This window comes from Chenopodium quinoa, unplaced genomic scaffold (genome assembly GCF_001683475.1).
Source record: "Chenopodium quinoa cultivar QQ74 unplaced genomic scaffold, ASM168347v1, whole genome shotgun sequence".
Lineage (NCBI taxonomy): Eukaryota > Viridiplantae > Streptophyta > Magnoliopsida > Caryophyllales > Amaranthaceae > Chenopodium > Chenopodium quinoa.
The window spans coordinates 357,439-369,823 of record NW_018742487.1 but is presented as its reverse complement, the minus strand read 5'-3'; the positions used below and the strand labels follow the sequence as shown (position 1 = coordinate 369,823).

The window sequence follows — 12,385 nt, the reverse complement described above, 5'->3', positions numbered from 1 at the left end:
GCAAAGTAGGGCAGAGCAGAGCAGATTTCATTATTATTATTATTATTATTATTATTATTATTATTATTATTATTATTATTATTATTATTATTATTATTATTATTATTATTATTATTATTATTATTATTTTTATCGCGTTATTATTATTATTATTATTGTTGTTGTTATCGTGTTATTATTATTATTATTATTATTATTATTATTATTATCATTCAAAAAAGACAAAGTCATACAACCTACAAAAAATTAATGGGAAGCCGAGATACAATCTGGGCCTCCACTCCTCTAGCTATAACAAACCTTATTCTAGTGAAGATATGAGTAGCAGCACGTGCCCCAATGTCTTGAGTATTCGAGAACTTCTGGATCCGATTCAGCAATATTATTATTATTATTATTATTATTATTATTATTATTTGATTTTTTTAAAGATTTTTTTTACTCTTTTTATAACATTAGAAATGTGTTAAATAATATAAAATATTAATTATTATCATTAAATATTAGTTATTATTAACAATTAATATTATATATTAATTATTATTATTATTATTAAATATTAATTATTAATAATTATTTTTATTAAATATTAATTATTATTTTTAAACAGAGCAGAGCATATTAGGGCAGGACAAAATAGAGCAGAACCGCTAAAAAAAAACAGCGTCTAAGCTGATTTTATTGCCTGGCTAACAAAATTCGTTGACTTAGTAAATGTTCTTCTCCAACAACACTTAAACTGTTTATATTCCACGTCTTCTCCTTAATTAGTTTTCCCTTATTTCTTTCTTTCTTTCAAGTCCCCAATATTTTCTTTCCACTTCATAAATACAAACTCAAAATAAATCCATATAATTTGAACCTACCATGCCTACATTAAATAAAGTTTGTTCTTGTTTTATTTGGGTTGAATAATACTCCGTAAAAAAATATTATAAAGAAGAAGACTATATCAATATTTAGGAAAGACCCTCGAATATTCAAAACGTAAAGTTTTCTCATTTTTGCTGCTTCTCTTCTGCTTCCTTTTCTTCACCCCTTTGTTTTTGTAGTATTAGTATTAGATTTTGGGGGAGCATTACTCTTGTATTATTATTGGAAAATAATTACACGAACTCGATCTTGGAGTTAATCTGTTTCTTTCGCCGTATCTTTGAAGAAACAAAGATGGGAAATTGCTTATGGGGATCTAAAGAAGAAGTTAGCAATCCCATTATTAATAATCCTCGAGGTAAGTATATATAATATACATATATACTTTGATTATTTATATCGTCGTTTTTTATCGTTTCGATTTTTTGAAACTTGAAGTGTCAGAAAGATGGATATTTTTTTTTTCTTTTCAGATGATCAATTACACATGCTACAAGATTTTAGTGCCCAAAAAGAAGAAGAAGAAAAAAAAAAAAAAAATGATTTATAACATGTTTGATAAATTGACATAAGTGGTAGTTTAATCCTTAGTTTTTAAAACAAAAAAAGGAATTTAAACCAAATTATCAATGATTTATGTACCTTTTGAGCTTTGATTATGTAAATATATGAATATTAAAATGTTGTACATATGTTCATAAAATCATAAAGTATGGGCTTTGTCAAAAATGGTGGCTTACCTTCTCCAATGATTGGAATTCACTACTTTTTTTTATGGTTTGGTTTGCCTTGAAGTTTTTGTGGACGTTAGTATTTTGAAATGAGATATTTTGTAGGTGGAAGCTATAATGTTTTTCCTATGCTCATACATGTTAAGTTTTTATAATTTTCTTACATTTGTTGATTATTATTATAATTATGCAATTTTGTTTCACAAGTCAATTATTCTTCATCATAGTGAGTGTTTTAGGTGATAAAAAAAACTTAAGAGAACTTTTTTATTTGATGAGTGTTCTTCAAATTTAAGTTTAAATCTATATAGAAACATTTTAAACTAAACTATCCATATAGACGTACTTTATCAGGTAAAATAATCGTATACATAGTTTTAACGTTCTCTAAATACTTACATGAATTTTAATTTGTATATGTGATTATGTAGAGTTCAACAAATTTAACCATCCAAGAATGGTGCGTAACAACATTGGTGGTGTTGGAGGTGGAGCAAGAATACATAGACCAGTGGTAGGACAAATTATAAAACCAGACTTGAAAATATACACATTTACGGAATTAAAAAGCGCAACAAGGAACTTTAGACCGGATTCCGTGTTAGGTGAAGGAGGGTTTGGGAGGGTGTACAAAGGATGGATTGATAAAACAACATTGGCACCTTCTAAAGTTGGTGTTGGTATTCCTGTTGCAGTCAAGAAATGCAATGCTGATAGTGCCCAAGGTCTCAAAGAATGGAAAGTAAGTTTTCTTTTCTTATTTTTGTCCTTTTTAAAAGTGTGAAACTAATATACGAATAACAATCACCCTGCCAACCTATATTTTAATATACGAATAACGAAGTAGCCAGTTGCACTACAGTGTGAAACTAATGAATTTGTCAATTCGAAGTTGTCAACAATTCTTTCATGCGTTGAATACTTCAACAATATTTGCTTCTCTTACCTACAACACAAGATTCTTTAGTTGCCAAAAAAAAAAAAAAAAATATTTAGCCAGAAGAAGATATAGTATGTTCAAATCTAATTTGATTTGATTTAATTAGTCTAAGTGTTCTAAAATAACACCTATTTGCTTAAGTAAGGCGAATTAAATTCACCTTCAGATTGATCAATTTTATTTACTTGTAATTGTTTCAAATTTAGTTAATTAAAATTGATTCCTTATTGAGTTCAAGAAAGAAATGTCGAATCCTTTCATTAAAACAAAGGAATTATGATTGAACAATGAACATAATTTATTTATTTATTTATATTGCCATCCCACTCTTCACTTGCAATTGTTAGCCTTATTACTAATTTAGGTTTAACAAGACTATAAAATAATATTCCGTACTAAGAGTAGAAAGGAATGAAGTTAGTTTGAAATTTCAGCAAAAATTAAAGCATTTACTCACATATATGCTTGAAAATGTAGCTAATTGGACTGACTTTCCTCTCATATAGTCCTTCACTCCCTCATACTAGTCAAAATGTCGTTCTCTACGGTGCTAGTGGATGTGGTAAACTCTATTTTAGTGGACTTACAATTATTATTTCATTTTATGAATGAGAAAGTCAAAAGGCCAACTAATATTAATTTGATAAGAGCTACTACTACTATTAGTAGTAGTGTTAGTTTCACACATAATAACACTAGTTTTCCAGTTAATACACTGCACATTTCTAGCATTGCTTTCGGGATAAGTTGTCCAACATTCAATGTGAATAATCGTATATGGTGGATATTACAAGTACTAATATAGAAGTTAGAGATTAGAGATTGGAGATTTGGAGCAATGACCCCATTGGCCCATTCTACTTCTAGGCAAGAGACCTCGGTTCGAACCCTCGTGGCCTTTGTCTACGGAAAACTTATACTAGTATTAATACTTTGTATTAGATTGGATCTTTGTATACTCGATCGTATGTCTTAGAGATTTAATATAGGGGGAAATTCTAATATGGTGTAGTCATTCTGCCATACATAGATGAGCTAAGTCACAAATGTGTTTTTAATTTTGTGCTCTACAATAATACATGCCAAATTTTTTTATTATGAAATTAGAAATATTTATTTACAGAAAATTGCACATAAAACAATAAAAGTATGACCTGAATGATTTGATTAAAAATAAGGTTAACTAAACATAGCCTAAGTACTTTGATAATGGAAACCCCTTATTCATTTACATCGCTCTCAAAGTACTTAGTCTGTTAATCTGAACTAGGTTGACTAATACGAAATTCGGCCAACTAGATAGTCTTTTTGTGGATGCGTGGTGGTTGGGGTCTTGAGGAGGAGTCGTGGACAGGCTAGGACATACAAGAACCCCAACACCAAGCAACTAAATAAACACGTTCGTAGTTATAGATCAACCAGACATTATAAATATACGAATATTACTCGTACGTTGGTTACTTACTCTGCCTCCCCCAATAAAAATTATGCATGCTAAATAACATTCAGACATTATAAATATAAATATAGATTAAAGTATGTAATAGGAGCATTATATTAATTAGTGCTCTCCACTACTTAATATATTTGGTACGCCAGGCCAGTCTACCATACTTATTCTCGCCTGCTCTTATTCCGACTGTAATATATTATGGCACTAGTGCACGACGTTACAATTTTGTCGAATAATTTTTAAGTTATTTATTTATTTTTGACAGAAAAATAAGCGTTAACTAAATATTAATATTGGCGTAAAATTGATTATTTTATCATCAATTTATATATTAAGTTATTTATTTATTTTTGATGGAAAAAATAACCATTAACTAAATATTAATAGATGATTTTGTCATCGATTTGTAAATTAGTAACATCTTAAATCAATAAAATGAAATACAAAGTATATATATATATATATATATATATATATATATATATATATATATATATATATATATATATATATATATATATATATATATATATATATATATATTGAAGGGACTCTTCTCCATTATATATATATACGAATAACGTAGACTCATATATAAAATTCAGTCTTGTATAACATCTTGTCAAGTTTTGTGTAAATGATTTCCTTGATTTGTATTTCATATCAACAGAGTATATATAATACAAGCTAAGAGTAACCTAAAGCCCAATTAGGACTTAAGTACATAAAATACTACTATACAAAATATAGCCAAACATCCCCCCCCCCTCAAGTTGGAGCATGTAGATCATAAATGCCCTACTTGCGAAGTAGATACAAAAATTTCCGCTTGCCTAAAGCCTTGGTAAATATGTCGGCTAGTTGCTCATCTGTCGATTGAAACAAGACTAGGAGATATAATCCCTTCTTGAATAGCATCCCGAACATAATGACAATCAACCTCAATATATATGCTCAGTACGTTCATGAAACACTGGATTTTGAGCAATATGAAGAGTCGACTTACTATCACAGAATAGGTCCATCGCACGTGGGTGTGCCACTCCCAAACTAGCAAGTAAGACTTTCAACCATTTCAACTCTGAAGTTATGGCTGCCATGGACCGATACTCGGCCTCCGCGGATGATTTAGATCCGGTATGTTGTTTCTTGGTTTTCCAAGACACGGGAGAACAACCAAGAAACACGAGCCAACCGATGAGGGACCGCCGAGTCAAAGGGCAACTAGCCCAATCCGAATCACAGCACCCAGACAAGAAAAGAGAACCATCAGCACGAAGTAGAATGCCTTGACGTGGACACCCCTTCAAGTAGCGCACGACTCGAATGGCAGTGTTCTTGCCTTGGTACTTGCATGAATTGCGCCAAGATGTGCACGGTGTAGGCCAGGTCAGGACGAGTGAAAGATAAGTAAATCAAATGTCCCACAAGCCGCCTGTATCGTTCTGGATCGGCAAGGACCTCACCCTTAGCGAGAGCAAGAGTGTGGTTTTGCTCGATAGGAAATCCCGATTGAAGGCTTTGAGGCCAACAAACCTGCCTCTACAATAATATCAAGTGTGTACTTTTGCTAACATAAATAAATGCCCTTAGGGCTCCGGGCCACCTCAACACCAAGAAAGTACTTCAATATCCCCAAATGCTTCATATGAAAACATTCACCCAAATATCGTTTAAAAGATGTAATTGCGGAAGAATCATTACCAAAGATGATTAGATCGTCGACGTACACAAGTACATTAAGCTGAATCTTGTCGTGAGTCGGAGTGAATAGGGATTAATCTGGATATGGCTTAAGGAAACCATACTTCTTCAAGGAAGCAGCTAACTTAGCAAACCAGCATCTCGGGGCTTGTTTAAGACCATACAAGGACTTTTTCAAGCGACACACCATCCCTGGTTTAGCCACTGTAAATCCAGGAGGTAATTTCATATAAACCTCTTCATCTAGGTCTCCATGTAAGAAGGCATTGTGAACATTCATTTGATGCAGTTCCCAATTCTTAACTGCGACAACGGCTAAAAACGCACGAACGGTGACCATTTTTGCTACAGGAGCAAATGTCTCATTGTAGTCTATCCCTTCAACCTAATGATTACCAAAAATAACCAAACGAGCCTTCAACCTCTCAATAGTACCATCGGCATGATATTTGATTTTATACACCCATCTACAGCCAAGTGCTCGTTTACCGTGAGGTAATTCCTCCAATTCCCATGTTCCATTTGCCTCAAGAGCACCTATCTCCTTTTGCATCGCCTCTCGCCAACCAGCATCCTTCATGGCCTCTTTGAAAGAACGAGGCTCATGACCGTCAAGAATAGCTACAATAAAAGTACGGTGTCGCATAGAAAAATTACTACAATCCACAAAATGTGCAATAGGATAGGGATTACCTGAAGATCTAGAAGGGGACGGTGAACTTGGGGATGGACTCATAGTGTGAACATTGGGTGTGACATAATCTTTCAGAAAAACCGAGGGATGCTTAGGACGTAAACCGCAGCCCAACTCAACCGTGTCATCAACAACTGTAGGTCGGGGCTGCTACACCTGTTGTATGGGCTCGGACAGCAGCTCGGTAGTAGGCTGGGAAGCAGTGGCAGCCTGCTGAGTTGCTGGTGGAGCTGCTGTTGCGGCTGTGGCACGTTGTTGTGTTGCTGGTGCGGCATTGGCAGCTTGCTACACAGGCTGACGGTGGACCTCAACCCCCTGCCGCAACCCACCTGTGGCAGCAACCACATCCTCTTGTGGGGAAGCTTGCAACACCTCCTCCATGTCATCCAAAAAACTAGCATCACCCTCATCATGCCCGGCACATTGTAGAGTAGGGTCACCTTCTCATGAAATTTGACATCACGAGAAACAAATATGTCACTCGTATTGAGATCGTACAACTTCCACCCTTTCTTGCCATTAGGATAGCCCACAAACACACATTTCCTACTCCGTGGAGAAAATTTGTTCCCTTTTGATTTTTGATTGTGAGCAAAACAAAGAGAGCCAAAGACTCGCAAATGATCAAAGCTAGATTCCGTACCGCATAGAATTTCATAAGGGGCTTTATTTTGTAGCAATCCCGAAGGAGTCCGATTAATTAAATAAACAACCCCTAAAATACACTCTCCCCAAAAAGAAATCGGTAAATTACCCTGAAACATCAAGGCACGACCGACATTGAGTATGTGTTGGTGTTTTCGCTCAACTCTACCATTTTGTTGGGGTGTCCCATCGCAAGAAGTTTGAAAAATAATACCACTCTCATCAAAATAATCAAAAATGGATTTAAACTCTGTCCCATTATCACTTCTCACAATTTTGACAGTTGTATCAAATTGACGCTCAAAATCATAGCAAAAAGGGAACGAAAAGCTTTATAAACTTCAATTTTTGAATGCAACAAATACACCCAAACGGCACGAGAAAAATCATCCACTGTTGTCAGAAAATAATGTGCACCGCTAGAGGACGGTATACTATTCCGACCCCATAAATCACAATGTAATAACTCAAAAATTCTACTAGCTTTGCTATCGCTAACAGGAAAACTATCACTAGTTTGTTTTGCTTGCGGACACACACCACAAGCTTTATTTTAATTTCTTTCTAGCAATAGTACTACTTTGTTTAACCGGAGGAACTAACTTGAGAACTCGATTTGATGGATGCCCCAATCGACGATGCCAAAGCTCTAAAGTAGAGACCTCTGGAACTGTCACCGTACTCACTTTAGGAATCCCCTTGAAATAATAGAGTCCATCCTTACACCGACTCCAATCAGGCTCCCCGAACGTTGGTCCTATATAGCACATAAAGAATTAGTGAATTGTAAAATACAATTAGAATTATCGGTCAATTGCGACACCGAAATTAAATTGCAATGTAAAGATGGAACATATAACACATGCTCAAGAATCAAATCTCCGGAGAGAAACACACGACCCTCTTCGGTGGCAACCACTTGTTGCCCATCTGCCAACCCAACAGGGCAAGGTAAAATAGTACGGATATCGATCAAGCACAAATCAGTCCCGGTAATGTGATGTGAGGCACCGGTGTCTGTGATCCAAGAAATAGTCGAGGCCTCACCTGTCATCTGATCAAGATCCTGATTGTTTATCATAGTCAAAAGAGCTTGTTGTTGCTTAGGCTGAAGAGATGATATGGGTTGCTAGGCTGCTAGGGCTCCGATACCATGTCAAGTTTTGTGTAAATGATTTCTTTGATTTGTATTTCATATCAACAGAGTATATATAATACAAGCAAAGAGTAACCTAAAGCCCAATTAGGACTTAAGTACATAAAACACTACTATACAAAATATAGCCCAACACATCTAATTCATGAAACTTGTTTATTCATTGGTGATGCAGACAGAGGTCAATTTCTTGGGGAAGTTTTCACACCCAAACCTTGTAAAATTAATTGGTTATTGCTGGGAAGATAAGGAGCTGCTTCTTGTATACGAGCACTTAAATAAAGGAAGTCTTGAAAACCATCTTTTTCAAAGTAAGCATTCTGTTTTCCTTTTTTTCCATATATACGGCTATTCTTTATGTTTCTAGATATTAATTCGACTCAATTATTATAAACTGGCTCATTTTCATTGAAAATGTTTTATGTCATATCAAACAGAGCCTTTATATTATTATATATAAAACAATTCAAAATGTAAATTAGATGGATTATAAATTGTTGGCAATTTTTCAAAATAAGTTTGGCCTACTAAACAAAAATTCTTATACAGAGTATATGTATGTTGTACAGACAAAGTAGAGCCCCCATCATGGGCAACAAGAATAAACATAGCATTGGACGCAGCTCGTGGCCTTGATTTCTTGCATACATCAGAGAATACTGTTATTTATCGAGATTTTAAAGCTGCTAACATTTTGTTAGATGAGGTATGCACTTTTTTACCCTTTTTATTGGCCGGTTTTTAGCTAAATACTATGGTTTTTACAAATCAAAATGAAATTAAACAAGCTAAGTCAGTCTTACGTTAGTTTTCTACCCTTCATTAAATTGCTAGATTTATTTAACATCTTTATAAACTTCTGATACTACCTAGGCACCGATTGTAGATTCATAATGCTTGAATCAAATAATGAAACAATGGACTATTTGTTGTGAGATAGGAAGCTAGAGTAAGCGGCTAGTCTTTTAACTTTTAAGCACGAGATTAGGAGACGAACCTCACCAAGCATATTCTTGGTGACCCTTAGAACGGGCCTTCTCCTTACTAATAATTTTTTTTAAAAAACTTAACCTCTACTGCTATAATTTCATTTTAATTCTTATTTTTTTTTAGGTAAATATCAAAGTGGAAGAAATTATATTCGTGATCTTGATCTTAATAATTATAAAATGTACTAGTACTAAATCAAATATTAATATGATTTGAATGTTCATGTATTTGACTCAGAATTTTGGAGCGAAGCTTTCAGACTTTGGTCTTGCAAGAATAGGCCCACCGGTTGATAAATCTCATGTCACCACACAAGCTGTTGGCACGTATGGTTATGCTGCTCCTGAATATATTAATACTGGTAATTAACCATTTTCTTTCTTTACTAACTAGATTAAGTCCCGTGCAATGTATGGTTTAATTAACCCGGTTTTACTTAATCTAATTATGAATTACAATATTTATTTGACAATAATTTTTCAAAAAAAAAAAAAAAACTATGTTTTCAATTGAAACAAAATAACTTGAACCCGATTAGAGCAAAAAAAAACTTTCAAAGAAAAAATACAAAGTTAAATGATATTATATTCTTATATATTACCTTATACATACGGAGCTTATTCAAAAAAAAAAAAAAAACCTTATACATACGGAGTAGTATATGTTTGAATTTTATAAAGAAATACCTAAAATACAAAATATGTTTTTAAAATGTTTTTGTTGAATGCATATAGAATATATATATACTTTATATATAATTGCCAAAAAAAAAAAATGAAGATTTGGCGATAAGAAAAAAATGGCGGGAAAATTTTCAACCAGAATATGACATGTGTCATCCTTGGATTCGCCTTTAGTATATAGTTATTATTGATGATGATTGATGATAAAAGTGTATACTAATATAATGTTGCTACTCCTTTATTCTATAACTAATTTAGTCCCGTGCGTTGCACAGGTTAAATAGCTATTTTTGTTTAAAATAGTTATCAATATTCTTTATTCGAAAAATGTGTAATCATAATCATATTAATTAATTTTAAGAGAATTACTGTATTTATTTAATCTTGGAACTTAGAAGGAAAAAAATAAAGGACAAAAAAAAGATGATGTCAAAAATAGGTTAGGCGGGAAAATTTTTCATAAAAAATTGACATGTGTCTCTCAATGATATCAGCATGTTTTGTTTTAGTAATAGTTAATAGATTTTTGTGCAATTCTCCCTTTGTTTAATTTTCATCGGACATATGAGAAAATAACTAGATTTAATTTTTTCAATAAAATAATTTGAATTTTATTTTTTGCATATCATTTTTAACTAATTACATTGGTACAATGAAGATAAAGACATGTGATAAATGAGAGAGGTGGCTATCAAAAAAAAAATGAGAGAGGTGATATTTAGACTGTTTTTTGTTTTTTATACTGTTATATACTCCCTCTTTCTCAAAATATCTGACACAATCAATTTTTCACATATGTCAATGCACTAGTTTGACTTTATTTTTATATAATTAAATATTAATAAAAATTATTTTAAAATTTATATTATGAAACTTTATATTAATACCTATCTAACAACATATTTTATGATAAAATATGTTTTTATCATGTTAGTTAAAATTATAGTTAAAGCTAACACATAAATAGTGAAAAAAGTTCAAAGTCACAGATATTTTAGCACAGAGAGAGCACGGAGAGAGTATATGTGGTATATAACATAGTGTTCCATATAATACATGTACGGTGAATGTGATTTTAGTTTATGGAAACAAAATTTCAACTGGTGTGACTATAAAACAGACGGAATATTAGTATTTTCACAAGAAACAAACTATTTCCTGTTTTTTAAGAAATAGCCTCAAATTTTTTGTCTTATACCATGAAATTAACATGATCAACTTAAACATGCTAAATTTTGTTGTGTAGGTCACTTGTACGTAAGGAGTGACGTGTACGGCTTCGGAGTTGTATTATTAGAGATACTAACCGGCTTTAGGGCCTATGACTTAAATAGGCCCACTGGACAGACAAGCTTAGTGGACTGGTACAAGCCAATGCTAAGTGAAAAGTCCAAAGTGAAGAAGATAATTGACCCAAGAATGGACGATTACCCACCCGAAGGTGCAAACAAGTTGGCCCAACTCATATTAAGATGTCTTCAAAAGGATCCAAAAAACAGGCCACCGATGTCCGAGGTCGTTATAATATTAGAAAGGATAAGTACCATTAGGATGAACCCAAAAGGCTCAAAGCCCAGTTCTTCTAAGACAAAAAGGCCTCATAGTTATCACCCTTCTCCGACCCATCGTCAAAATGGTTTAGGTGGAGGCTCCAGCCCAAGACCCAAACACGTTACCGATTGAGATAACTTTTTTCATCGTCGGTCTTTGGCAAATCACGACACTTGTAGGAATTAGGTTTGTAAAACATGTATGGTGGATAAAATTTTGAGAACGATTTTCATAAATAATGCTTTATGTATATTATTATATTTTAGTTTTGAAAATGATTTTTACAGTTTTACTCAAGTAGAATTGAAACGGGAATACATTACTTTTCTAGATGGTAAAACTTCATAACGTATCGACAATATTACGTGTAAAGCCACTAATGATGTTTGGGTCCAATTTACTTCAATTGGGTCGGTCCATAAATGATTTAATTACAAAGTCCAAGGCTAAGGTTCAACTCTCCAAACCATGTCAAGTCAGCTGAGGCCCGGTCAATGTGGCAAGCCCGCTTGATTCACGGCCCACTTATTTATTGAGAAAAGGAACAAAAGCCTTCAATCCTTTCTCTCTCTACACATATACACTTTAAGCCTCAAGCAATTAATATTCTTGCATAGCTTTCTCTCTCTAAACACTGTACTGACTTCGGCATCGGAGGGGCCTTCCTCGGCAACACCCCCGAGGCCAGTTCACGTGTGTTTGTTGTGCAGGAAACCCTCGGCCTAGTCATCACTTCGACCGAGATCAGTCTTCAGCCCACAAGAAAGGACCTTGCCGAAGGTCCCATTGTTTTTACCCGAAACAATTTAGCGCCGTCAGTGGGGAAGACATTCAAAAGTAAGCCAAAAATCAACCAATCTTAGCAAAACTGACTAAGAGTGGTAAGAGTGCCAAGAGTACTAAAAAGAACGACCCTTCCTCTTCGAGGAAAGGTCCAATTTCGGAAAGGAGGAATCAACTTGCTC

General features: G+C 33.7%; 1 protein-coding gene across 1 annotated transcript; it reads left to right on the top strand.

The window, feature by feature from the left end:
- Nucleotides 1-681: 681 nt before the first annotated feature.
- On the top strand, nt 682-11,712 carry LOC110719802 (probable serine/threonine-protein kinase CST). Its single transcript, XM_021898785.1, has 6 exons — nt 682-1,231; nt 2,036-2,346; nt 8,372-8,507; nt 8,766-8,902; nt 9,424-9,547; nt 11,116-11,712. Exons 1-6 carry the CDS (start codon nt 1,168-1,170, stop codon nt 11,550-11,552), a joined length of 1,209 nt encoding a protein of 402 aa, XP_021754477.1. The 5' UTR covers nt 682-1,167; the 3' UTR covers nt 11,553-11,712.
- Nucleotides 11,713-12,385: the final 673 nt, after the last annotated feature.

Excerpts from the sequence above, each read along its gene's own strand:
- LOC110719802 (XM_021898785.1), top strand. The coding sequence starts at position 1,168 with ATGGGAAATTGCTTATGGGGATCTAAAGAAGAAGTTAGCAATCCCATT. Across the intron at positions 8,903-9,423 it reads CTAACATTTTGTTAGATGAG|AATTTTGGAGCGAAGCTTTC; the intron begins GTATGCACTTTT and ends TATTTGACTCAG. Across the intron at positions 9,548-11,115 it reads TCCTGAATATATTAATACTG|GTCACTTGTACGTAAGGAGT; the intron begins GTAATTAACCAT and ends TTTGTTGTGTAG.